At 40.1% G+C, this 25,293-nt stretch overlaps 1 protein-coding gene across 2 annotated transcripts; it reads right to left on the reverse strand.

Annotated features, from left to right (window-relative positions):
- Positions 1-2,826: 2,826 nt before the first annotated feature.
- On the reverse strand, positions 2,827-21,333 carry LOC100491450. 2 transcript variants are annotated; one of them, XM_031902995.1, is made up of 6 exons: positions 21,051-21,333; positions 20,139-20,253; positions 19,347-19,730; positions 18,702-18,921; positions 17,470-17,538; positions 2,827-3,328 (listed from the first exon to the last, which is right to left on the reverse strand). In XM_031902995.1, exons 1-5 carry the CDS (start codon positions 21,075-21,077, stop codon positions 17,478-17,480), a joined length of 807 nt encoding a protein of 268 aa, XP_031758855.1. In that variant the 5' UTR covers positions 21,078-21,333; the 3' UTR covers positions 2,827-3,328; positions 17,470-17,477. The 2 variants fall into 2 exon arrangements, with proteins under 2 accessions (XP_031758855.1, XP_017949932.1); XM_018094443.2 differs by lacking the exon at positions 2,827-3,328 and adding an exon at positions 15,937-16,483.
- Positions 21,334-25,293: the final 3,960 nt, after the last annotated feature.

The raw sequence follows: 25,293 nt of genomic DNA on the forward strand, positions 1-25,293 counted from the left end.
TCTTGATGTAAACACTTACTATTGTACTTTCATGGGGTGGACATGTGGGCTGGTCCTACTGTATCAATGAGGTTAACACTGGGTCATCTGGACACCTCAGGGTCTGTCTGTCTCCTATGTCCCACCTCACTTTCTACGTCCCTTGGATAGCATCTGGCACAGGTGATCTGAGGTCCGGGGCAGTGAGTGACATGCTCTCCTCAGTGTGACACCTACTGACAGCTGACAAACTTGAGACAAAAGCGCATCCCTGATCTGAAAGCATTGTCTTACCACATTGATCATAAGCGCCAAGATAAGGAAGGAGAGGTTCAGTAGGATGTTTTCCCAGATGGGAATTGTAATTATGCATTGTGTTGATAGATGATGAAGGATTGCCTTGCTGTATTTACAATGAATAATGGCATGCTAAATCCTTCAGTTCTGAAGCTGCCGTGTAATTGAGAAGCGCAGCAATCATCTTTGTTTCACTGTTCCGTAGCGTTGCACTGTATGTTGCTTACTAATTTCCTGCAGTCAACGGCACCAAAGGAGAGAGCCCATAACTCAGAGCCATGCCCTGGGGACCGGAACCTCACTATAAACCATCAAACATACGAGACCGAGAGTATCTGCAGGACTGTGCCATGGAAATATTTCCAAACTGTATTAAATCCAGATTTTACAAACATATATATATTTTTTTTTTTACTTTAAAAATGAATACACTGCATTCAGATAATTAGAAGGAGATGAACATAGTTGTGAGTGTTGATTAGTGATTGTACACAAAATTGTGTAATGGGGATAGGTTATTCTGTGTATGACTCACTAAACCATATAACTTCATAGTTCCTTTCTATTTTTTTCTTTGTATTTATGTTCTGGACAGGAGTTATATATATAGTTCAGATTGTGTTGTTTTTTACAGGGAAAATGGTGCTTTACACCAGAGGTTCCCCTTAGTGGCCCTCAAAACAGAAGGTTGGGGCAACCTGGCTGCCAGATGGGGTAACGTCTCTGTTGAATCTATATTTGTTCTCCTAGATCAATGATGCCCAAATTCTTCCATATAGAAGCATGATTATCCACCTAACTCATATGTGCAGAGGCTTGATTACATCTATACATGTTGGTTACATCTATACATGCTCCTTTAAACTTGGGGATAGCACCAACATACCCCTTCAGCCTGCTCTGATGAATTATGTGCAAGGGAGCCCTGGAGTTACTGTCAGCCTGCACCTACCTGTACTTACAGGGTTTCCTTAGCAATGTGGTTCCCTAACCATGGGGCTTTAAAGTAATGTCAGAGGGACTCAGCTTGGAGTTCACTTAGGATGAGATTTGTAGAGAATGCTTAATTACTTTCCTAAATACACCCAAAGGTCCAGGATAAATGGATAAATAACAGTCATACTTGGGGCAACAATTTATTTGCTCCCCTAAATATTCTTAGAACTATGACTGAATGACTGATACACTAATGTTTTTCTATACCTGTTATCAAGTCATGAGCTAGGGGGCCCTGATTAAAGGTTGTAAATCCAAGGTAGAAGTAAGAAGTCCAACAACAGCTGCCTTGGTAGGTTGTATTAATCATCGCTACTGACTAGTGAATCAGACACTAATGCCAGTATGAACGCCATATGCCAGAAGTTTAATTCTAGCACGGAAAACAATGAAATCTTCTAGTTAGCAACCAGTAGCAGCTACTAACCTCCATGTGTGGCATATAGTTTTGCCAAAAGCTGCTCATACAAGGCCTGATAAAATGGCCCCTCCAGACAGAGTTGGCAGCTTTTATCAGCTCTTGAATGAGACACACAGTAAGGGCTCTGGCACACGGGGAGATTAGTCGCCCGTGACAAAACTCCCTGTCCCTGTACATTTTCGCCGGTGGGATGGCAAGGGAAGGCAACTCAGGGAGATTAGTCGCCCGCGAACAGGGAGTTTTGTCGTGGGCGACTAATCTCCCCGTGTGCCAGACCCCTAATGCCTGTATGGTATCTGGCCTGCACTATCTTTGGCCTATCAGATCAGCCTGATTTGGCCTAACACATGGGTGCCTAAATTGGGCAAGGATCCACACTTTTGGCAGCTTCACCAAACTAGTAGATCTCTTCATGTATTGTGTAAGGGCACGGGGCACATGGAGCACTGGCTCTGCTTCTCTCAGTCTGAAAAAAAAACAAGCAGCAGAGCCTGTGCTCCGTGTGCCCTCAGCCTTAGGGTTGCTAGTTAAACCTGTTCCTATTACTCCCATAAACCACATACTGTGATAAAGTGAACAAGAAGTTTAAAGATGTTTGACCTAGTGAGCACTATGCATGGTCTGATATCACAGGGACATTGCAGATTATGTTAATTTGATTATTCTCATATTGGAGCCAACAAATTCCATGCCACTTTAGTGCCACTTATTGGTAACTATATATGTCTTACCACAAAGTGATCTCCTGAGGAGCCAGCAGTGACATTTCTAGCTTCATTTTGGCAAGCCCTGGGCTTCAATTTAGTGTCCTGGCAAAAGATTAGCCCCTTTATGACCACCATAGATAACCATCTCCAATCTGAGCATGCACAGTGACACTAAATGATACAGTTTACCTGCTGTAGTTCATACACAGAGATTATGTCTGTAGGGGAACTACAGGTTGTTGCACACCTTTTCTAGAAATAAAATACAAGCCTTCATATCTCTACTATCTTTGCTCCCTATTAACAATGGTATTATATATTTTACCAGATGCACTGTTAAAATACCATCACAACAGTATGCCTAATGGGCTGTTATGTATTGCATATGTATGTGGTTAATTATAAACTTAGTTACAGGACCTACATACTATTACATAAGGGCAGGCTGGGAAGCTGTGCGGTCAAGGACAATACTTAATTACATGACAATTATCAGGACAAAGAACCAGGGACAAATCTCACTGTGTTATTGGAAAGAACCGAGCAATTGTCTGCCTGACACAGCATTTGGCATGCAATATATTTGCCAATATGTTACATAAGAACATGGAATACAGCAGTGACATTTTCCCCGGCTCTTGCTTTCTGTGTATCAACCCACTGGTGGGAAGGGAATTCTGTCACTGCTGAGTCACATCCATCTTTTCTGCGCATCGTCTTGGGACATGTCAGTCTGCCATGGCTGCAATAAGGAGACAGTAACCCCACACGGGAACATTGTGCCAGCTCGCAGGATTCAGAGTGATGGAATGACACACAGATTTCTTGCTTCCTCCTACCAATACTCCCACTTCCCAGGCGATGTGCCATGGAGAGAAGATATCCAAGAGACACAGCAGGCTCCCCAGCCAGGGAAGTGCAGGAGGCACTGCATAAACAGAAAGGTTAAGAAAAGCAGACTTTGTGGGCTCTCTCTTAATACTCAAGATCAATCCATCAGTGAAGGGGTTCAGTAAACTAATCAGATTATGTGAACAATTAAATATTTATCTGCACATTTAGATTTTTAGTTGCACCTTGATATAAAATGCAAGAGAAGTTATATAGTAACATGGACAACTAGGGTTGCCACCTGGCCAGTATTTTACAGGCCTAGCTGGTAAAATACCTGCCTGTATTACAAATTTACTGGCCTGTATGTGCCTGTATATTTGCAATAACTAGTGAGCCAGCCCCAGCCTTCCTCCAATCTGCCCCCAAGTTCACCCCTTTTTTCCTATCTAGCTTTTATACTCATCAGTTCCTCCTCAGATTCCTCACTGGCAGACGCAGACTGGCTCTGCAGCTACTGACCACTGTCAGCCACTATTTAGTGGGCTGGTGAGGGCTCTTTAAGTCTCTGTGTACTTGAAATAACATGGCCTATTTGACTCTCAGTCCAGACCTGCACGCTGGATATATGACCCCCTACCCCTTTTGTGTCTGCCCCCCCTGCCTGGTCAGTATGCGTATTATAAAAAGGTGGCAACACTATAGACAAAGGTAACCTAGTGCTGCATGAGAATCAAGTGCTTTCATCACTCTGAATGCAATAGAGAGGTCAATCCTAGTTGTTAGTTGGTTGCTATGGATGCCCCATGTCACTACATAATTCCTGCTTGCTGCTTGCAGGTTGCTAGAAGTTGAAGTTGAACAATAACTAAAAGACTGCAGGCCGGGAATCCCTAATGCATGGTTTCCTAACGTTTTATACCCACGAGTCACATTTAAATGGAAAAAGTGTTGGGGAGCAACACAAGTATGAAAAGGTTCCTGGGGTGCCACTAAGAGCAATAACTGGCTACTTAATCGCCCCTATGTGGACTGGCAGCCTACAGAAGGCTGTGTTTGGCATTATACTTGGTTTTTATGCAAGAAAAACTTGCCTCCTTACCATAAATTCAAAAATGGGCACCAGCTTTGAGGCCTCTGAGAGCAACATCCAAGGGGTTGGTGAGCAACATGTTGTTTACGAGCCACTGGTTGGGGATCATTGCTAATGTATATACTGAAATTGTTACACAACATAATGTCCTTTCTACTTGTATCTACATTGCTACCCATACCTATGGGGGTTGCTATTTAACCCAAGTGCAAAAGCCCTCTCTACCTTACCCTAAAATCAGACCTGTCAGTAAGAATGAAAACAGGAATTCTCTAGAATAAAGGGTAAGAATGGAAGAAACACAAGATGAAAATAGTACAATTGGCATTTCCATATAGAGAGCTATTTGTCCCCCATCTCCCCGTGAGCACACCTGTAATACTGTGCTTCATCCTTCATTATTCGCTGTGAAGAGGAGGCAGAGATGACAGGGTGAGGGCGGCACGTTTCCTGCGAGAGTGTTAGGGAAGTTCTGTAATGTCAGAACAAAAATCCCACATTCCCATGTGCTTTAAATACATGACACTAATACTGAAATGGAGTAGAAGGCCAATCCCAGACGGTGTGTGGGAAGCAACTCTGTTCAGCAGATTAGCAGCCCTTATTTGTGATCTGAAACGCTCTTTATAATTTACCTCCCCCATTTCACCCTCCTGAACAAAGGTGCATTCAGCAGCACTGTATATAATCGTAATCAAGAAATTCTCTTAAGCAGATTTCCCATTCCGCCTTCTCAGTGCAATTATTCATGGTACAACCTGCTTGGATGTAATGGAATGCAAGCATTATAGAAGGCAGTTGCTTATTTATGTACTGTATTGTTCTGAATGACACAAATCAAGATTAAAGAGTCTGTGATACAGTTATCCCACTGCTTTAAAACAGGACACACACTTTCCACATGTTAAAGGAAACATATACCATCATTTTTAACTTTATCCTAAAATGCAGCTAATACTGTAAAATTGAATAAAATAACGTTTATTTTCTACCTACTGTTCAAGAACGCTGTTTAATGCCTGCACAAACGCTGAAGCCCCTCCCAGTCACAGGGCTTCCGGCTAGAAGAAACTCGCTGTCTAAAGCTGGGGTCGCCGGCCCTAGCTTCTTTTCTATAGAGACGCTGCAGCCACTAAGAGAAGACTGGGCGTGAGACGTGGGCGGCGATTTTGATGACATCATTTTGGCGCCCACGTCAGTCACGCTGGGGTCCTGATCTGCTGTGCTGCTCCCGGCCTGCAGCCCTCCCATCTTGCGGTTCAGTGCGAATTCTGACAGATTCACTGCGTCTGTGACTGATGCTGAAATGTAAGGAATCTCTGAATCTTTTTATAAAAAAAATAACAATTTACCAAATAAAAAAAAAACTGTTACTCATAATAAAGGAGTCAAATCTGTTTCTTCTATAAACTGTACCTAATAATAATAATGTGTGTTTTGTGCTTGCAACTCCCTGCATCCATATTGGGTTCCTATTATATATAGTTATATTGTAACTTGTACTTTGACACCTAAACTGGGTTTTTTTGGTATTTTCTCCTGCAACAACTCCAAAAGTAAAGATGAGCCAGTAGCACAGGCCAGCTATGTGCAGACTGGTAACAGATACACAGGCAGGGGGGTGGGAGGGGCTTCCCTGCTACAGCAGAGTTCAGCCTGTCAGTCAGTGCTGTGACCATTTCCTGTGGGAGAATGAAGAGACACTCCCATCTCTCATTTCAGCTTAGCTTCAGAGGAGTGAAGATCTCTCTGCAGCTCTGATATAAAAACGATTTTAGGAGGTAAAATGCATTCAAACCGTTTTTTTTTCTGCAAGATTCTGTAGGAACCCATAGGGTTAAAAGGCCCCTATGGCTTTAAATCCCTGCAGGTTCAGTTCCCTTACTTGCTGGGCACAAGGGAATGTATCTAAGTGAGTTCATTAACACGTGTGCTATTGGTTAGAAGGTATAGTGACCACATCCTGCCTGACTTTGGTATAGTGTGGGGAGAGGAGTGGCACCTTCCTGTTTGTTTGCTTCCACCTTAGGGACAAGGTGGGTGTGTCCTGAGAGCCCAGGGCATGGGCCCAGGCCCAGTGAAGTCGGGGAACAGGGCCCCGTGAATGAGGCATTAGATAGTGGCAGGTGTAGCTCCCTTTATAGTACACTCTAGGAGTGTAAGGCAGTTAGGGCTGAGCTAGAATGAGCAGCATTGAGCTCCTGCATAGGATTTGCAGTTTTTCTGGAGATATCTTTCCCAGGCCATATTGCCCAAGTAAATAGGGAATCAGGATAGAGAATTCCCTGAGGGATCCACTACACTGGGTGCGCTGGGCAGGTACCTCTTCCCCCCCTTGTCACTCTTAAACATGCATGCCATCACATGTGGGGGGGTGGGCAGGTACTACTGGTGCATTAGGCACTCTCCCTGCAGTCAGTTGCACATAAAACCACTTTTATTATAGGTTCTTGTGTCAAAATGCGTATCTTGCTCTTCTGTATAGTTGCACTTGCTGTTGCTTAGTCCTTCTGCCTTCCATTCCAAGTTGAGCGCTGTTGCACCTATTGACGCAGGGGAACCCTGAAGCTGCCACCACCTATGATTTCCCAGGCTGTAGCCTTTAGCACAGGTCAGTTGCACAGAAAGGATTGGGCACTCATGTCTCTTGTACACCAAACACTGGAAATTATGTAAGGCAGACTTTGAAAATATTTGAAAAACTTTGGCACAACTGTGCCTGATTTGAGACAAAGCAGATATACAGTTGTCTTAATTTTGGCACTTTTGGCAATTGCTGTAGAGCAGTGATCCCCAACCAGTGGCTTGTGAGCAACATGTTGCTCCCCAACACCTTGGATGTTGCTCCCAGTGGCCTCAGTGCCCATTTTTGAATTTCTGGCTTGGATGCAAGTGTTGATTACATAAAACCCAGTGTAAAGCCAAACAGAGCACTTTGCTCTCTGCACTTATGGATGTACATGTGCCCTAAAATGTAAGGAGGACAACTATCTGACTTGTCCTTCTGGGTAATAATATTCCTATTATAACCCAGCAATATAAATTTGCTGTGTGCATTGAATGAAGGTGATGTAAGACAACAATGTGCTTTACAACTCTTCAGAAGTGCACAGTGGGGGAAGTTGCAGAAGGTAAGCAAGCAAGGAGCATGGGGGAAATATAAACTGTAAAACTAAGGGTGGTCGCTGCTAAGAAGGAATTGCCACTGCTTAAGTGCTAACCAGGGCCAAATGAAGTAGGAGAGCAGAAATGTGAAATGAATCAGTACGTTAAACAATATACTGTAGTCCCCTGACTACATAGCCTTTCTGGATAAGCTTGAGTCCAGAGAATAATGAATCTATGGGAATCCCTTGTCCTTGTCCAATCACTGGAAGATATGCTGCTATCTCTGCCATGTTCAACAGTCGGGTTCTCATACTCAGTATGTGAGTGTGATATATAGTCCTATCTGGAAGCTCTATTAATAAGTATTACTCAGTGTCCTTAATGTTTAATTCATTTTTTATTTGAGAACGAATGTCTAAATCTTGTTTATATTTCCTGCCCTATTACTATAAGATCGTTATTTGACCTAGTAAATTACATATGTAATGCATGTACCACACCAGTCATAATTACATAGGCAGTGTTGGGAAACAAAACAATTTTATTGTTGTAGGTGTCACAGGCTGCTAATACCAAGTTATTTCATGGCAATATATGCAAAACATATATGACCTCCCCCCATAGTTATTTCCTTCCTTCCTCCCTCTGTATACTGTATTGCAGGGAAGTCAGCATCTTCATATTTTATTTTACAACATTTATTGGAAAGAAAGGGTTACAAGCTCCAGCACAAACAAAAACAAATTTGTTCAGGGTGACAAGCTGTGAATTTGCACTTGATATGTGTGTGGACTAATTAGATTAATTAAGCATGCAAGTCTGAACATCCAAGCAGGTGGCAAATCAGACCCGTGATGACTTAGGATCGACTCAGTCATTTGCATCTTCAACTGACATGCAGAAAACCTCAGAAAAATATATTAACTTTATTAATTCTTGCACTTGCATTAATGAGTTTACAATGGGGTTACGATTGGGGACTAACATGCCTGTTTTCAACCCACTGAGGTGTTTTTTTTTTTTCTTGTGGCAAGGGGTAGGCAGAAGAGGCATCTGCCTAGGGCCCAACGATTGGGGGGCACCATGCATGAACCTCTCCTGAGTACCCCTAGTCAGCACTCCCTTGTCATTGCCCCCGCCACTTGTCATTATGCAGTGGGGGCAATGACCCCCCATCGTGATCTTGATGGAACTGCACATGCGTGCCGAAGCACACGCGAGTGGGAGGCCCAGGGGCGAGGTGGCCAACCTTGGCCCCCCCTGCTTATGGTAGAATTTTAAGGGGCCCTTATAGGTTTTATACATCAGACATTATGCATATGTGTTGCTCTATGTATAGCAAGATACAGGATTTGACCATGTGTGGTGTTCATATGGTTATTTTTCTTTTTGGGGCAACATTGATAAATTAAGGTGGGCTGTGAAATATAAGCCCATTGGGTTCACCCCTTCCCTCTCCCAGCAGTGGCATGGGGTGAGATAATTCCTTCCTGACCTCTAAATGGCACTTGGATAACTCCCAGGATCCAATACCTAAATGGAAGCTCTCATTACATAACTTCCTCTGTTTTCTTATGTAACACTGATTTGCCCTTACCTTGGGTATACTTCCACATCACTCAGCACACTAGCTGATTTGTCACTTGTCACAGGCCTGATGAGCTGCACCCCCAGTACAGAATGTGTCGCTCACCACTCATTCTCTCATATGGGTCCTCCTTGTAGGATTAGAGGAAGGATTTCCAAACTGACATCTACTTCACACATCTTTAAATAAGTTTGGTGCCAGTGGTTCTTAAGCACCCACCAGTGAATCAGGCTTTACTTGCCCTTAAACTGTTTGGTTGCTGGAACCAAAGAGGTTAATTCAGGATGGGTGTACTGGACATTGACTTAATAGTATATCATCCCCAATAGGCAAATACAAGACATTACTGGCATTACAGCCAGTGGTAATACTGACTCAACAAGTTTCCAGTCTTTAGACTCTCTTTAGGGCTCTCATAGTGGCGCTTTCTGTGCCATGAGTCCATGTGCTGGTGGGAGATGCTTAGGTAGGAACCCATTTTTATCTCCTTGGTTGAGTCTGTAAATGGCATACTAAGTACTCTAATAATGCCTTATTAGCCCCCCACACACATGCACACTTACACCCTTTCTCCGCAGTCAGTCTGAACTGCTCTCCACTGCTTGCTCCATACAGTCTATTTCACCCAAGGCTGATGCCTCCACTGTCTGCCTAGTTCCAACCCTATCCTAATCCTACCTGTAATTTCTTTACGGCAAAGACAGACTTGTATTTTTATGCACAGAGGTTAGTCGTCGAAATTAGTCGAATAGTGTACCCCCTATTGAAAAATATAAAGATATTATATGTTACCAAGGAGGCCCGTGACCATATAAAGGTCATGTGACTTCTAATATCCTTTTATTTTACAATAGGGGGTTCATTAATTATTATTATACACAAGTTTCAGTAAGTCATGTGATAGAAATTACATCATTAAGCATTGATTATATTACATTACATTTGATGACATCGCTAAGCACCATTTATAAGGATCTAATTTACAAGCTATTTGTGGCTCTTGTGCATTATATATATAATCAAATGCATATATGCATAAATGTATTTATATATCTATATGTGTCTGTATTTTAATATTATTGCACACTTATTATAGAGGCTATTAATGTTCCTCTATATAGAAGAGTAGAATTGAGGAGAAGACAGCATCACCCAAAATGAAAATTCCCCAGACTTTGCTGATTGCTACACTGTCGTCTTGATGCTTCATTCTGATTCGAGGAACACAGCCCTATTCATAAAAGATTGCTGTGTATTTAGACTCATTTGGTTGATATATTTACTTTCTTACTACAATGGAGTCTGGGAGAGGTGCTTCAGATTAGGCAATAGCTGACTACATCCTCTGTTACAAAACATCACAGGAATGTGCAGTTCATATATGAATAATTCCTCAACATTAGGCCTCTGTTTATATACTTAACAAATGAATCTTAGGACTTGCTCTACGCTAACCCTCATTAATCAATGTGAAAAAAACATTCATGTATGGACAGAACAAAAAAATATACAGAACTAAAGGGGTTAAATGAAAGTTTTCAATAAAGCGTAAATGCAAGTCTTTGCCTTTAAAGATGCTTTCCTGTGAGATGTGCTCTCAATTCCCCAAGGTAATAGTTATTTCAATTAACTAAAAACAGATGAAAATTATTCCATCTCCATATTCAGCTCGTTAATAGCAACCCGTTTAATTAAAATTTGTATTGGAGTGAAGTAAACACATTTGTTGTGGGAGTTCATAAAATAATCTCTAAAAATCTGTTGTGTCAGTGTTTGTATTTGTATCACTGTAAAGCTCGCTATGAACGGGGCCAAACTGAAAGGTCAGCTCTTGGGCCAACAATGCTCTCATGCAGGGGACAATCAGAAAAGGGACTCATTTTGATGCTAAAGAGAATGGCTGAAGGCCAGCAGCCAGTATCTCTCCATGTATGAGCCCTTAATGCTTTCCCTGTTTAGATTGTTGCTAATGTCTGTATGTGTATATCTAGTATAAATGACCACATTCTCATGAGAGATTTAACTTTTAACACCACCATTGCAACTCCAGCATTATGTCCAATCCTCTTTCCCCTTTCCCTTCTATTTTTTATTCTGGTCTCTGATATTTAACCATTTTCTCTTCCTTTTTTGGTATACTTTTTGTCTTCCCTTTTTTCTCCACTTCTCATTCACTCCTTTCATTTTCTACCAATTCCTTTCTATTCTGTTCTCATTTACTCCTCTTCTGTTTTAATTTTGCATTGTTATTCTCCTTTGTTTCTTCCCTTTCTCTTCTGAAATCCTATCTATATCATTGTGTTCTTTTATCCTCCATTCACTTTGCCTTTTTTGTTCATATTTTTCCTTCCTCCTTTCCATTTTCTTTCATTCCTTTTCCACACATTCATATTCTTCATTCTCATTCATTTTACTTACTTTATGTAACTTTATAGTAACTACCTTTTAATAACCACCTTGTAGCTCCAGCACTCCTTCAAGCAGTGCTCCCCAACCAGTTGCTCGGGGGCAACATGTTGCTCCCCAACCCCTTGGATGTTGCTCTCAGTGCCCCTAAACCAGGTAGTTATTTTTGAATTCCTGACTTGGGGGCAAGTTTTGGTTGAATAAAGACAAGATTTACTACCAAATAAAACCTCCTGTAAGCTGATAGGGTGCATAGAGGCTACCTAATAGCCAATCTTAGCCCTTATTTGGCTCCTCCATGAACTTTTATGGTGCTTGTATTGCTCTCCAAGTCTTTTTACATGTGACTGTGGTTCACAAGTAAGAAAGGTTGGGGACGCCTGCCTTAATCTACTCTGCAGCCCCACAATACAGCACACAGGAAGTATATTGCAAGGGTTCCCTTTGCAAGCCAACTGCAGCTGTTTGGGGGCCCATGTAAACTGCCATTTACATTGCTTTATACTGAATCAAGACAGAAACCATTTAAGTTGGTTCCAAGTATATTGCCATTTATGAGGCATAACAAAACTCCAAATCTTGCTAGCATTAAGAGAGCTGCAAGAGCCTTGAACTCTCCATTAAATTTATTAGCCACACAGTTGCAATATCTCTCTCATTATATATGCAATGGTGGATCAAAATTTTTGTTGTTATTTCCAGACACTTAAAAAGATGCTTTAATTAACCTGACTGATACAGGGTTTTAGCAATGGAATTTATCAAATTAAGATTGTCATAAAAAAGGCATGGTTCCTCTATTAGACTCTCCAACCACAATAAAATGTAAAAATAATTTCCCTAAAGTTTTTCCATAGCGAAATCAACAGCAAAATAAATGTCTATGTACGCTGATAATTAATGAGACATTTCCACAAGGCAAATGGCATCTTCCAATATATACCTACATAGGCAATTTAATATATACAGAGTATAAGTGAAACTTTCCTTTCTGTGATAGTTCTACTGTTCTAGCAATCAACAGCATCAATTCACAAGTAATTCACTTTTATTTCTCTCTACTACAGACAGCAAAATGAAGTCTCCTAAGATATATGTAGTTTCCCTAGAGGCATAATTAACTTATTGCCATGATTCTTTGGGTGTGTTGTGAACAGATGGTGTTAAGGACTGTAAGGGTCAGCTAATATGTCCCATAAAGGTATTTATGGGTTCCTCTTGGCCAAGTTTCAGCCTGGATGACAAGTCTTTTGACAATCCTGTTTGAAGAGGCTGCATTTCAGAAATAAAGATCTATTAGTGGAATGAAGCTTTGCTGAGGCCCACTTGAGACATGGGTGTGAAACGGCCTATTGATTACAGTTATTTCCAGAGGAAGTTCCACTTTAGAGATAGTTAATAAGGATTCAACAAGCTGGCTGAACGTTATACAACTTTATTGCTTGTGAAGTGGACATAAGTCATAGATCAGTCAAGGGACTTTTAACATCATGAATGCCCTCTTTGTTAGTGATTTTATTTCCTCCTGAGAGGTTGAGAAGAACTAGGCTGATATAAAGGGAACCCAGTTTCCCAAAGCAAAACTAAAATTACATTTTGAATACTTTCAGGATACTTGTGCAGATTATGATGCTTGTTTATTGGGATGGCTGCTAATTTGATCAGATTTATACAAACTCTAACACAGAATATTAACGCGAATCAGCCCCATGTTCAAATGCCTGCACTAGATCAATAAAAATGTTTAAAAGTTTACCAGCCCTGTGTTATGAGCAGCCATCATTTTTCTTATTTGCCTTGAGACCTCTTCATTTATTAGCAAGAACATTAAGGAGCTGTCTACATTCACAGTGCAGTCTTGGCTATTGCAGTGGCTTTTGGTAATTGAATGTGATAGGCCAATGATAGTACTGGTAACTGAATTGTCTTATATCCAGGTGTCTAGTGATAAGGCTAAAGCAACAGGACTTGCTCTGCCAGTTGCTTTAGACAATGCAGTCCTTTAGGGCACTGGCACATGGGGTGATTAGTTGCCCGCGACGGTGCCGTGGGTGTCTAATCTTTCCGAAATGCCTTCTCACCAGCAAGAATGTGAATCGCCAGTGGAATGGCATACGTGACACTTTTCCAAAGTCGCCCGACCTTGTCTCAAGAGGAAACGTGCGACTTTGGAAAAAACGAAGCAACACATAGGCCATCCCCCTGGCGATTCACATTGTTGGGAGGGCATTTTGGGGAGATCAGTCACCTGCTGTAGGCACAATTTATCATGGGCGACTAATCTCCCAATGTGCCAGTGCCTTTTTACTTGCCTTGTGTTCCATCTACATGTGATAATGAAGCCAGTAACCAAAATAAGAGAGAATGAGATGTGGGCACAGGGAAATATATTCCTGCAAGTGCAATTAAATCAAACTAAACATCTGTTTCAGACTTCACAGGCCCTTTTTTAAGTGCAATAAAGGACCATTGAAGCCTGAAACATTTTGTTAAGATTCAGGGCAAGGTCACATGGTGTGGATTGCCAGCCTGTGGATAAGTGCAGGTTGACAAAATGTTGTGCCTCACCCAGAAGCACTGAATCTGTCCAGGTGCAGACACACGCAGCCGACATCCGCCAACAGACGCCAAGTCTCATGTGTGTTGGCAGATATCGGCTGCATGTGACTGCACCCAGGCAGATTCAGTGCTTCCATGCACAGGCACAACGAGAAGATGTGTAGGGGCATATTGTCTACCTGCGCTTATCCACAGGCTGACGATACATACACACGTGCCGTTACCCTTAGGTAGGAAAGTGACTTTCAGAACTGCAAAAGTGGGGTCTTTGATAGTTTTAGTATGAATATGGGCTTCATTGTGGCCACCTCTACTTTGCAATTAACAAAAATGTAACATTTTTAACAATTAGAGATTGTAATAGCTATTGAAAGCAATGTCTGCATCTGGCAGTTTCTCTGCTCTTTTGGTTCTGACTCCTGAAAATTGGGCATAAGGCCATTGATAAAAAGAGCATAAGGGTAATAAGGAACTCAGTGCAATGCGCAAAGTGACCATGTTGCCATGTTTGTTAACCACAATGCGTGATTTTTTTACAGCATTTCAGAATGTTACAGTCTCACTGGGAGTTTCGACCATTGCATTTGTAGTTAATGTGTCAATATGGATACAATTGTGCATGCACGTGTTCACAAATTGGGTGTAAATTGAGCAGTAGCTCTAGGGTTCCCCAGTGTTGATAGATGCACTTGCACACAAGTCAGCAGAGGAGACACAACAAACACATTGCACATGGCATAACTATAGAGAAGTGCAAGGAGCCTGTATGGATATGACAACCTTTTATGAATGGTGTTGATACTTTCACACATCTGTGTTGATTTCAGCCATCTGCAATTATGCTTTTGGTTGCAAATAAGCCCATTCCCACCACACTGATAGCCTAATGGAAAAGGGACAGCATTTATGAATGCATGCCTAACTTGCGTCTGCTTAGCTAAACTCAATGCAAGTTGCTTTGTCTGCTATTTTGTGGCACCAGTGATTATGCTGGAATTCTATTTAATGGCTGTGCCCAAAAACTATAAGGAATGTATGTAGAAATTTGTTACAATACCCAAGCTCTGCCAGTATAGATATATTCAGGGTCGGACTGGGGGGGGTACAGGGCCCAGCAGGACTATTGCCGCAGGGACCCCTGCACCCACCCAATGGGCCCCCACCACAGCCCTCACACACACAACCCCAGGGGCCCTCACCACCTGTCTGACCACCTCCCCCAAGCGTGCACAAATGAAACGTACCATCAGCACACTGGGGGAGGAAGACCAGCATCTCAGGGGAGCCCCAGAGGCCCAGTCCAACCTTTGATATATTAGTATAGATATAATAATACTTATACAGATGTGGGACCTGTTGTAATGTAATAAGTCGTAAATAAAAAAAAAAGTGCACAAATAATAAAAATTTGCATTGTTCATTAGATTGCTATTGCATTGCAACTTCTAATTGCGCATTGCAAACGTTTAAGGCATGCTGGAAGGTGGCGTAATCTTTTGGATTAAGAAGTTTTATTACATACACTGCCCAATGTCACAAACAATAGAATTTGCAAACTTTCCTCCATATTAAATTCGCACAAAGGCAAATTTGTTCACATAGAAGCATACATGTTTACATTGTGAATAATTTTCCCATTACTGCGTTTTTCCTTTCCCCCAAAAGACTCCTAATAAATAAATTTAAACGTTAAATGAACCCAATAGGCTTGTTTTGCCCCCAATAAGGATTAATTTAGTTGGCATTAAGTACAAGGCACTGTTTTATTATTACAGAGAAAAAGGGAATAATTTAAAAAAAAATTGAATTATCTGATTAAAATGGAGTCTACGGGAGATGGCCTTCCCATCTTTCTGGATAATGGGATTCCAGATAATGGATCCCATACCTGTACTGACATATCACGGTCTCATTTCTTATAAAACAAAAAAGTAATATTAAAATCCAGCAAATAGCGGTAAGAAATGTTATTATTATTACTATATATAAAAGATTTATTGAAAAAATATTTCATACAGATTAGGAGAAGATACAGAAAGAACCACTAATTTCTCTTCTGCAGTTTTCTTTTCCTATAATATACATGCCCTCCTTCCCTCCCTCATCATCTAATGATGCCTCTTCATTCTCCTCCAACTCATTAGATGATTACTCTTTCATCTGATCTTATGATCCAACTTTTCCTCCTTATTGGACGATTCCTCACCAGAACATTTATTCTTAACCTTGTAGGATCTTATTCTCTGATTTAATTTGCTGTTCTATCTTTTTCTCCTTATCACATGACTTTTTATCAGAGAAATCACAAGGTGGAGAATTTCTTCCTTCAGATCAGAAGTTACAAAAATCAAAATCGATTTTGCTCTCCAAAATAGAGTTCATTTGTAACGTAGTGGGTCTAATTCTTCTCTTTAGTGAAGCTAAATTTAATGATGCCTAGCCACTCTTTTCTACCAGAAGATGATTGACTTTGACTAAATTAACTCTCTTCACTTTCCCTGCACATACAAAATAAATGGATAGAATGTTAATGCATGCTAAAAGAACTCATTTCCCCACAAACCTGATAAAGTTACAGGATATATAAACCTAAAATGTCACAAGCTGTGCTGTTTTTATGAAGTATCTAACACAACACGGTGCTCATTTATTATTATGGGGCAAAGAAAAAAGAAGCATTGCTTCTTGTACTTTGCACCTTGGCCTCCATGGAATTCTCATGTTGTGGCCAAATGCACAACACTTTGTATTGAGTACACGGCTCCCTTGCACTCATCAGTGTTGGATTGTTACTGGTCCTTAATTTTTAATCCAACACATGATGCAAATTGTAGGCATTGGCCCAGATGGGGAACCCCTAAGGGCTCTGGTACACGGGGAGATTAGTCGCCTGCGGCAAAACTCCCTGCTCGCGGGCGACTAATCTCCCCGAGTTGCCTTCCCCCTGCCATCCCACCGGCAAACATGTAAGTCGCCGGCGGGATGGCAGACGCGGCGGCGTGATTTCGCGCAAAATTGGAACAATAATAAATAAGCACTAATTTTCACCAGAATCCTGGAGTTATTTATAAACTGCATAATCAAATAACAGTAACTTGCCTGGTAGTCTAAGGGTCAGATTTATCAAAATGTGAGTTTAGAGCTTAATGCGTAAAAACTCACCAACGTTCTATTCATTCCTATGGAATTTTTAGGTGTGTTTTTATCAAAAGGTAAATTCTAACTTTTACCTATTGATAAATATGCTTCTAAAATCCCATAGGAATGAATACAGTGTGGGTGGGTTTTTATGTATTAAGCTCTAAACTCACATTTTGATAAATCTGCCCCTAAGTGTGAATGTATCACCTGTTGGTGGTGGCTGTTGGTGGCCTATATGTGTCAAAAACTGCCTTACTGATATGTATCCCTGTTAGATGAAAATGGATGCAACACCCTGGGTTCAAAAAATTTAGAAGAAATAGATAATGTTATAAATTCTTACTCCGTATCTTATGATGGATTTTCTACATCACCAGTGTGGCCTTTCTTATTCCTTTGGCAATACCTAATACTGGAAAAATAAGAAAAGAATTTTATTATGGCTGTAAAATGTTCCTAAACACCAACTACTTTTACATATACAGATGTATCTTACAGCTCTGGGTTTCTGCGCCTATATCCAAGCATTGCTGAACTATTTACTGAAATGAATGGCACCAGATCCCACGTGCCCAGCAATGCAGGCGTGAATGGCAAACATTTGTTATTATATAAATGTAGTATAGTTACATTGTATTTAAAGTTTTTGTAAGGGTCTGATTTGCCTTATTTACTCTGAGTGTACAATACAGCCATTGGCTGTTAAACTGACGTTATACCGGTATGGGATCCGTTATCCAGAAAATAATTATCCTATAGATAGTTATTTCCAATTTATTGAAATAACTTAATTATTTATCCCTAGGTCCCAAACATTGTGGATAACAGGTCCCATATCTGTATTATCTTCCACTGCCAACAGCTATAGCTGCTAGTTAGGGGAGAATGATTTGCTGGAAAGCTTTAGGTTGTCTATCCCTTTAATTAATTAATTGTGACCAACACTTATAATTAACCGATATAACAGTTCTATTATATGCAAGTTTTGTTACAACTCATGTGTATGTATATATGAGAAAATGTACTCTCTGTTTTAAAATATAATTATGCATAGTGATGAATTTTTTCACCAGGCATGAATTTGCTGTGAAATTCTGTATTTTGCTATTTTTTTTTTTTTTTTTTTTAAAAGGCACGGTTGCGTAAAAAAAGTTGCAGTTTCGTCAAAAAAGTCGCAGATGCAGACAAAAAGTCTCTTATTATGTGAGGAAGTCTCCCTGGAGTTCCATTACTATCACTACCCACCACTTATAATGGTATATTATGTAGGCTTTTTATGACTCTTTTGTAAAATATATATATATATATAAATACATACACATATATATACATACTGCATGTAAATTCCTAAAGACAAATTAGCAAAAGGAACAAGTTTAGATTAGCCATACAAATCTGACACGTTATGTTTTGGAAAGGATGTGTCAGGAAGTTGGTCATACTGGGGCGAGCGTTAATAAAGCTGAGCAGACTAGAACATAACCAAAGTTGCTCTTGCTCAGCTATTTATTGTCTAGATACTTTTTATGTCCTCTGTTCTATATTCTAGATCAGGATAAGGAAAATGTTACTTACCATATAATGAGTCCTATCAATGACCAAGCAGCAAGGCCTATTATAATAGATATCACTGCTATACCAAATGCCATCTCATGTCCTTTCAGTAGTGGCAGGATGACATCGCTAATGACATCATCATCATTTTCTTTTGGTGCATTTGTGTTTGGCGCTTTAGTAGTCTCCGCTGGTATAATAGCTGTAGCTTCTTTCATAGGCTTAGCAGCCCGGGACTTGGCTGAAATGCAAAACAACTAAATGAATCCCCATTGATATTAAATGAAGTATTTAGTAAAATAAGATTTCTAGGACACACATATTTGCATTAGTGCATGCTGGTAGCCAGCAGTGTATAGAAATGTGCCGTTAACCTTACTGTCTCTTTTATAATGATCGCTTTGAATCTATTGAAGCAAGATCTGTTTTAAATGCAATTTAAACATATTTTGACTGCAGTTTTTCAAATGATTCTATACCATACCACCTTCCGCAGATACAAAACTCATAATAATATAATGTTATTGTGTGCAAAGCTAATTTAAATCAGGATTTGAGTTGTATACTGTTGATTCAGAACATATATGTAGCATGCATTAGCATTATATTGACTAGGTTAATGCTCATACTTATTGGGTTTGCAATGCTGTCTCTCCCTTTACTTACCTTTGGGATGATCCACAACTTTTATTTTTATAGATGATAGTGGCTCATACACCTTTTCTTTAATTATCAGTTTAACCTGATAAGTCCCACTGTCTTCGATGTTCGTGGGATTGATCACCAGAGAACAGTTTCCTTTTGCCACCAGGGGTATAAAAAGCTTGTACTTTTCATTGAGCTCAGGTGATGCCGTATTGACATGGTCTCCAAAAAGATGCACCAAAGGTTTGTAATCGCGTTCCCCTGTTGGGATTACACCCCATTCCAATTGCACTTTTAATGGATTAAGGGGACGCCGAGTATGAAATGCACATGGGATAATATTCGTAGTATGTGCCTTCAGTATCAGCTTTGGTTTGAATAAAGAAAAATTTTCAACATTCACAGCTGAAAGAGGAAAAAAAAATAACATTACTATTTGAAAGCTACAGTGCAGTCTCTAAATACTATTAAGGTCTATGGGTAGGATTGCATGGGTTATTTGCCACTTAACTAAATGCAAACTACATGCATTGCACAGAAGTTTAATCCATATCTATGGCAAACTACTGCGTAAAGTCACCATGTGAAGACACAGGGACATTTAGAAAATTCAGCTAGAAGGGCTGCTGTGGGGTTATCCCTCTGAATCTCACATATCTTAAAGCACATTGGAGTTATGTTATGTGATCTTAAAGAGACAAATAGTGTAGCATTTGCTTAAATTAAACTTGTTGTGTAGTTAACAAGCAGGGACTCAAAGAGAATTTCATATTGCTGTTTTAAGGGGTAAAAGCAAGAGAATTATCTTATTACCTGATGTGGTACCAAAAAACAGAAGAAATATTTCAAGAAAGATGATAAAAGAATAAAGGCGCGCAGGACCCATCACTGCTGGGCAGGAGGGTCTCCCACGGCCTTCAGAGATCTTCTAGAAAAGAAACAAAAAGAAGAATGTATATGAGAATCTCATCTATTAACACAGAAACTAGCAATGCCATTAATTCATATCACATCCAGTGCTTTGGACAAAGCACTTTAAGCTTTAAAGGTGAGAAACAATAAGCAAAGAATTAATAACAATACAATATAGTATACACTTAGGGGCATATTAATTACAATTACTATTTCTGACTAAAAATAAAAGTGCCTTTCTCAATCAGCAAGAAAATGTAATCCAAAACAAAATCAAATAAACTTAATGGAATGGTGAAAATACCCATCCCATTGTATCTCAACAGGTTGAATCATGACTTTTGCCATGATTTCCACTTGATAGATTGGAAAAAGATTTTTGCATCAATTTTCTTGAATTGTAAAAAATAATCAGTATCAAATATTAATAAATAAGCCCCCAGGGAATGTTGTACCATATTTATATATTATATATGACATGGTAATCTATTAATTTGTACTTACAGTTGTTTTTGATAAGTAAAGATGCATGATGTGTGCACTAGCAGCTAAGTAGTGTCCACATCAAGCGCTAAACAAACAATGAGCTCACTGTGAGCTGTAAAGTTCTAGAACTTCCAGGCTGATTAGACCTGGTGAATTTGTAAAATGATACCTTATTGTTTTAGAACTGATAAATCAGGTCATAATGATCATATTTTAAACTATAATTCTGGGGAGTTTAAATAATTCAAAGTCTGTCATTTTAGATAATACAGTAGAACATAAACACATAAAGCCACAAACAGTCAAATATAGATTTTTTCTACTCACAGTTCTTTTCAAGATGCACAGAAACATGATGTGTCCACTAACAAGTAGTGTTCACTTCAAGCTCTACACACAAATGAAGCTTGTTGTGAGCTGCACTGTTTTAGTTGCAGGGATGATGATGATGTCATAATGGTCTTATCAGGATCTAGATCTGTGATGTCACTATGTTGCTTTGTGGCTCCAGATCAGTGATGTTATAATGAATATGTCAAATAAGCCTTTTAGTCTTATAGGCTATAACAATAAAATATAGGATAGTTATGTTATATGATAAAATGTTATATCATTTGCATATATAGCTATATTACTGATTGTCATACAATAGTTTTCTATACTTTTTATGCTCAATAAATACTGAACAATATAAAGAAGAGAAAGGTTGGAAAACTATATATATGAGTATAAACTGTGACAACTCTAATATTGCAATGGTAATAAAGTGACCAATCAAATATCACAACCCCATATATTTTATGTTATATAATTATATACATTGTTCAATATTCATATAATCCATGGAAACAAAATATTATTTTTATTGCTGTATCTGCCAATATTCAATTGAACATAAAAAGTACAAGAAATCAATAACCATTTTGTGGTTATGGCACTAAACTGGGTTAATCCCAAATTAATCACCACTTAACATAATAGCAGCAAATCATAGACAAATAGCTCCAAACTGCACTTTTTCATTTAAGCCCCTACGAGATACAGTGTCTAATTCATAGATCCATTTTGTCTCAGTTCTTAATAGCATGCAGTTATGACCCCCCCATCTCTTCTTGGGACATTGTAATACAAAGAATTTACACCCCAAAAATGTAAACCCCGAAAATGTAAATCACCAGTGGGTTGGCATACGCGGCGCAGCGATTTGCGGAAATCGCCTCTCGATCGCGCCACCACGTATGCCATCCCACCAGCGGTGGCATGTCATATCGGGGAGATTAGTCGCCTGCAACAAGGGAGATTTGTCGCGGGCGACTAATCTCTCCGTGTGCCAGAGCCCTTAGGGTAATTTGGATCTCCAAGGCTAAGTCTGCTAAAAAATAATTTAAACATTAAATAAACCCAATTGGATCATTTTGCCTCCAATATGGATTCATGAAGCTTAGTCAGGATCAAGTACATGGCTCTTTTTTATTATTACAGAGAAAAAAGGATCATTTTTAAAAATTATTTGCTTAAAATGGAGTCTATCAGAGATGGTCTTCCCTTTATGTTTTGCTTTCTAGATAAAGGGTTTCAGGATAATGGATTCCATTCCTGTAGTAGCTACTGAGCCATCCGGCATAATGTTTTTAGGGCCCCTCAATTTGTGCAGGGCCTCTGTATACCCAACCCCCCCCCCCCAGCTGCTGGGTCTGCTGTCCCAATTGTTGCCAAGTCATAGATATGACAATATGTTAGAGCTTTAAAGGCTTCTATGGCTTTGTTATGTCCAATAATAATAATAATCATAACTTCAATATCTATTTTTGTGATGCATTGATTACACTGGCAAATGCATAATTAAAAGAGGGACAATACAATCATTATTGCGATGCACTGAGCAAAGAGTGAGTCAGGCTGAAAAGATGCCAAGGCAGAGCAATGACAATATTACCTATCTATGTACTGGGTTCCACCCTGGTATTTGGTTGACCCTGTATTTAAATAATGATTACAGAATATCATGCATAATGAAGCTAATAAATAAATGTATAGCAGCGTCTTTGTCTTTGCTAACAATGGCACATTTAACAAAGTTGGATCTCGTATTTGCATTAAAGTAAGCACCTGACTCCATTGTACAAGCAAATGGAACTCTGATGTGTAACAATTGGGGCTGGAGAGAGTGCATTATCTCTGCAAATAAAGCCTTGATAATTTGTCAGCTGCATGCACTGATAACTCTTTTATTCTTCTGCTTTTTTAATAACCTCCAACAGAATATGAAAAGAAAATCGCTCGAAACAAATAAGGCTTTGATGTCTCTTTTTAGTCGCTAAAAGTCTGAGTCTTTACCAAGAGCCCTTGTTGTTTTGAGACTCACTCACAGCTCAGACACAAGATCCGCAAGTTGCTGCATGTCAGAATACCTGGGAATTTGGGAGGCTTAGGCTGAGGCTTGGCAGTACCAAAGCTGAATCACCCATCCAGTTCCTTGCCTTTATTGCCCCACGCAGACCCAATCATGGGGAAATGTTAAAGGAACAATAAACATGGTTAGAATAACAGTTTAACAATACAATGACATTGAACTCATGTATTAAACCAATATATTACACAATTCTCTTTTTTTCTTGGTATTCTTGGTAGTTGCCATGATTAGATCTTTCTGCTCCGTCTCACTGGAGACACGTGGTGCTGGTGTCTGTGGCACATTCTCGGTATGCACTGGGCTGCTGTAAGTGCCAGCTTTGGACCTAATTCTCTTACTATTTATCTTGTTTACAGCCAATTCAGACAAACAAAGGCTGAGCTGAAAGTGCGGGCAGGCAAAATGCACACCACTTCCAATAACCTTTACTTATTAGGCATCTGATGTTTCTATATATTGTTGGCTCCTTTTACTATACTATGTCATGGGGCATTCAACAACATTACATACACTAGAACAGTGCTGTCCAACTTCTGCGGTGCCGAGGGCCGGAATTTCTCTCGCATACACGGTGGAGGGCCGCTAATGGAAGCCAGTTTTGTCCACTCCCCCATTTTAAACCACACCCGCATCAAACCACACCCATTTTATCTCAATGGTCGCTGCAGGGATATCAACCATCATTCATATGTTAAAGAATTATATTATGTCATTTTAAGACACACCCTTGAATCCATATGCCTCCTCCTCCCCTGTGGATAGCACAGCAACCCCCAGCATATAATTATACACCTTAGGGACCATTTAATGGCTATTTCCAACTGCTAACAAACTCCCAGAACAAACCCCTGCCAGGTCAACCTCCCACAGGCAGCATAGGGTAGGCAGAGTGTGGCACACACAGGAGCTCTGCCTGTCCTATGCTGCCTGTGTGTGCCATACCCTCCCTGCCCTATGCTGCCTATGTGCCATACTCTGCCTACCCTATGCTGCCTATACACAGGCAGCATAGGCCAGGCAGTACATACAATGTCTGAGGTGTGAAGAGGTGAACAAGGTGGGTGATTATAGCCTGAGCCTGAGGTGTGAACACTGCAGACATTAAAAGGTGTGAACAACACAGGGGATTACATTTTTAAACAATACAGGGGGATTACAGCCTAAATCTGAGGTGAGAACCATGCAGGGGGGGGCAGTTAATCTCAGTACTGATACCATTTAAAGTTTACACAAAGTTAAGCCATCAAAGCAGCCAGACAGGTTGGGGGCCACACAGAGGGGGGTCGAGGGCCGCATGCGGCCCGCGGGCCGCCAGTTGGACAGCACTGCACTAGAATATTGTGCTGATTATATCTATAATTTAGAGAAAAGGAAATGGAATCCTGTGCCTTGGACTAAACACCTGCACGCTCCAGCGCTCACACAGGGACACACACGTGCGTCATAGAAGCCTTTACTGGCAAAACCCTAAAGACAAAACGCCTGTATATTGAGTATTTGACGATATTAACACATTCAGGACAGTTGTCAATTTATTGCACCAACATTGCCACCCTATTCTGAGTGTATATATATATATAAACAGTATATGTATATATAGATAGGGCTGCAGCTCATAGTTGCCTGGCACAGTCATTGTTCTGTCTGCAAACTATAACCCTGAACAATGTAGGTCTCTATAAAAATATATTGCATAAGACAGTTCATATGTAACAATCCGAATTAATTTAAATAAACCATTTTAATAAACATATACTTTTTTTAGGAGTATGTGCCATTGGGTAATGCTATACAGAGACAGGGGAGCACACAGCTCATCACAAAATGGTGGCTCAAGATAGAAGATGTAAACAGGCAATATTTACGGATTTATATATTCCATTTTAGTAAGATTCTTTAATAGGTCACTTATATGATAAGATATGTCTGTTGCTCCACCGCCAAATTTATTGGGGCATATCTGACAGCAGGATGGGGTGATTTTCTTTTGTAAGTATTGGCATCACCCCTAGACAAGGGGTCCTTGGCTGCTTCATGTGCCTAAGGCCCAGGCTGTATGGAGGAGTTGGAAGCTGTAGCTCAATGACTGCAGGGGCCCAGGTTAAACACAGAATATATACAGTGCACTTTAAATGTTCCACAATATATGGAATATAT

The sequence above is a fragment of the Xenopus tropicalis genome, chromosome 5 (assembly GCF_000004195.4).
Source record: "Xenopus tropicalis strain Nigerian chromosome 5, UCB_Xtro_10.0, whole genome shotgun sequence".
Taxonomy (NCBI): Eukaryota; Metazoa; Chordata; class Amphibia; order Anura; family Pipidae; genus Xenopus; species Xenopus tropicalis.